The sequence below is a fragment of the Dipodomys spectabilis genome, unplaced genomic scaffold, assembly GCF_019054845.1.
Source record: "Dipodomys spectabilis isolate Male_0828 unplaced genomic scaffold, ASM1905484v1 ptg000119l, whole genome shotgun sequence".
Lineage (NCBI taxonomy): Eukaryota > Metazoa > Chordata > Mammalia > Rodentia > Heteromyidae > Dipodomys > Dipodomys spectabilis.
The window spans coordinates 3,980,286-3,982,785 of record NW_024870796.1 but is presented as its reverse complement, the minus strand read 5'-3'; the positions used below and the strand labels follow the sequence as shown (position 1 = coordinate 3,982,785).

At 47.0% G+C, this 2,500-nt stretch overlaps 1 protein-coding gene across 1 annotated transcript; it reads left to right on the top strand.

Moving 5' to 3' along the window:
- Nucleotides 1-358: 358 nt before the first annotated feature.
- On the top strand, nt 359-2,199 carry Il3 (interleukin 3). Its single transcript, XM_042688837.1, has 5 exons — nt 359-547; nt 651-683; nt 1,653-1,751; nt 1,879-1,920; nt 2,029-2,199. Exons 1-5 carry the CDS (start codon nt 359-361, stop codon nt 2,197-2,199), a joined length of 534 nt encoding a protein of 177 aa, XP_042544771.1.
- Nucleotides 2,200-2,500: the final 301 nt, after the last annotated feature.

Sequence of the window (2,500 nt, the reverse complement as noted above, 5' to 3'; positions counted from 1 at the left end):
TCCACCACACCAGGCAGCACCAGGCAAGATAGGCAGTCTGGGTAAGGTCTTGTGAAGCAAGCAGTCTAGGCCAGCTCAGACCCAGCCTGTCTTACCTGTCAGGAGGTCTTCCTCAAGATACCCCTTTCCCCATTTTGCTGATCTTGAGTACCAGAAAGTGATAACTGTGATAAAGTGTGGTTTTCTATGGAGGTTCCATGCCAGATAAAGATCCTTCTGATGCCCTCCCCCCCCTCGTCTCCTCCCCTTTCTGCCCCCATCCCACCTCTTCTTCCCCCTTCCGTCTTCGGTTTGGGACTTATATAAGGCAGGGGCTGTGGTGGACTCTTCAGAAGACGAAGGACGAGGACAAGGCAGAATGCAGCCTACACGCCCCAACTCGAGCAGACTCCAGATTCTGCTCTTGCTACTGTTCCTGTTCCGTTCTGGGTTCCAAGCTCCCACCACGCTTCAAGATACCACCCAGCCATCTTCCAACTCAAAACCCGTGAATTGCAGCTGGTTGGTCATTGAACTTGAACACCTGATAGATAACAAATCTTCAGAAGTGAGTAGCAGGAACAAGGCTGGGCTGGGGGAGGGAGGGACGCGGGGTTTACTCCTAGTCTACAGCTCTTACAACTCTTTCTTTCTTGGTGTTCCTACAACAGCCCATCATCAGCGAATTCGAGTTACAACTGATGGTAAGAACTCAGCTCCCTACTTGGGCACACCTGGGTACCAATTATATGCCTCCCATTTGGTGATGTCAGTCTTGTTATTCCACCTTACCTAGCCTCCATATATATTTTTTAATCTGTTAAAAAGTGTCTATCTCGGTGGGCTTGCTATGAGAATTGATGCAAAGTGCCTAGTGTGCCCATATCTGTACTTGGTCCCAGCCATGGCTATAAATAATGAAAGCTGGTTTTCATGTTGTTAAGTGAAAAGGCAGCTAGCTGTAGAGGCTGAATTTTTGGTGGGGCATTCCCTGAGCTGGCAGACTAGAATTTTCCCTGCTGCCTTCCTTTCCTTTTAACAAAAAGGAGTGTTTTCCGTTCTCATTTGCACTTATTTTGTTGTGGTTCTAGTCAGTTGCCATAGCTCTGTCTTGCCTTTGTCTGATGGACATAGGTGGTGTCAAACAGGAAGCTGAGGTGTTTCCCGAGTTTACTGGCCATCTGCATTCTCTTCATTGGAGATGCTTGCAAGCTCACATGCTGTACCCCTCCCCACGCTGAAGTGCTTGTGATTTTCTTCCTGATTTCTGGGAACTCTTAGTTCAGTTGAGGCATTCACCTTGACATCTGGCTTCATAGCCACCAGTATTTCTCTGGGGCAACTCTGCCTTTTCCACAGATGCTTTTGGGAGATGTATTTTTCTCAAGTACAGAAAGATCCAACTAGGTCCTTTATGCAGCTCATATACATGGAGCCAGGAGCTGAGGCTTTGTACTTAGGGAGAAACAGGTCCTGACAGGGTGTATATTCACTTCTAGGCTCGTGCCTTGTGGCACAGTTTAGGAACTTACCTGGGGTAAAGAGGGAATGAGGAGCAGGTTATCCAAAGATGCCCCTAGCAGCAGGCTCAGAACACTGAGGATGAGCAGCGTGGCCATGGGAACAGCACTCTCCAACTCCCCAGCTCTTATGTGGTTTCTTTGTCCTTTTAGGATACATCCCTGCTAAAGCCCAACCTGTGTGCATTCCTGGAAGCTGCAAAAACATTGAATGATGTCACGAACATAGAGAGGATCAGGAAAAATCTTAAGGTATGTGAAGCTGTGGAGGATTTTGGGAACCCCTGCCTTGGCCCTTCCCATACTCTGCAGAGGAAGGTAGCAGGGCTTGCTTCTTGAAGAAACTTTCTGACTGTCTTGCTTTGATCTCTTCCCACAGACACTTCGACAGTGCCTGCCTGAAGCCACTCCCCTTCTGATGGTAAGATGTTCCTCTAGATGCCCCCGCAGGTGGTCCCTCACCCATAACCCCCATCATCACCCTTGACAGCCAGCATTCTTCTAATACTATTTTTCTGGCTCTTCACAGGGAGGACCCATTTTCATCACCGAAGATGACCCCAATGATTTCCGGAAGAAACTGAAAAGCTTTGTGAGAGTCCTTTCTGAACAGACGGAGGAGACTCTGAGCTTTAGAAACTCCTCTGTGACACCCACCGCTGCCCCTGGGTCTTCTCACCATGAGTTGGTGAAATGTTGAAAACGCAGCACTGGAAGTTTCTGGGTGTCTTTCACACAGTCCAGGACTAGAAGGGTATTATTAGTTGTCTCCTGTGATGTCAGATGAATCATTAATTTATCATTAATTTATTTCTGAAATGCACAGCTTCCTTTTGGTCTTCTATAATGATATTCTCATTTTTACTCCAGCAAGGCCGTTTATTTATCTATTTATCTATTTATTATCTTCTGCAATGTGCAGTATATTTATTTTTGCAGAGGAGTCACATCTTGCTTCTTCTGAAAAAAAAATTCCAAGGGAGCCTGAGGGGAGTGCTCAT

Bases quoted from the DNA above. Each gene is read 5' to 3' on its own strand.
- Il3 (XM_042688837.1), top strand. From the start codon at position 359: ATGCAGCCTACACGCCCCAACTCGAGCAGACTCCAGATTCTGCTCTTG. The intron at 548-650 runs GTGAGTAGCAGG...TTCCTACAACAG, and splicing joins TAGATAACAAATCTTCAGAA to CCCATCATCAGCGAATTCGA. The intron at 1,752-1,878 runs GTATGTGAAGCT...CTCTTCCCACAG, and splicing joins GGATCAGGAAAAATCTTAAG to ACACTTCGACAGTGCCTGCC.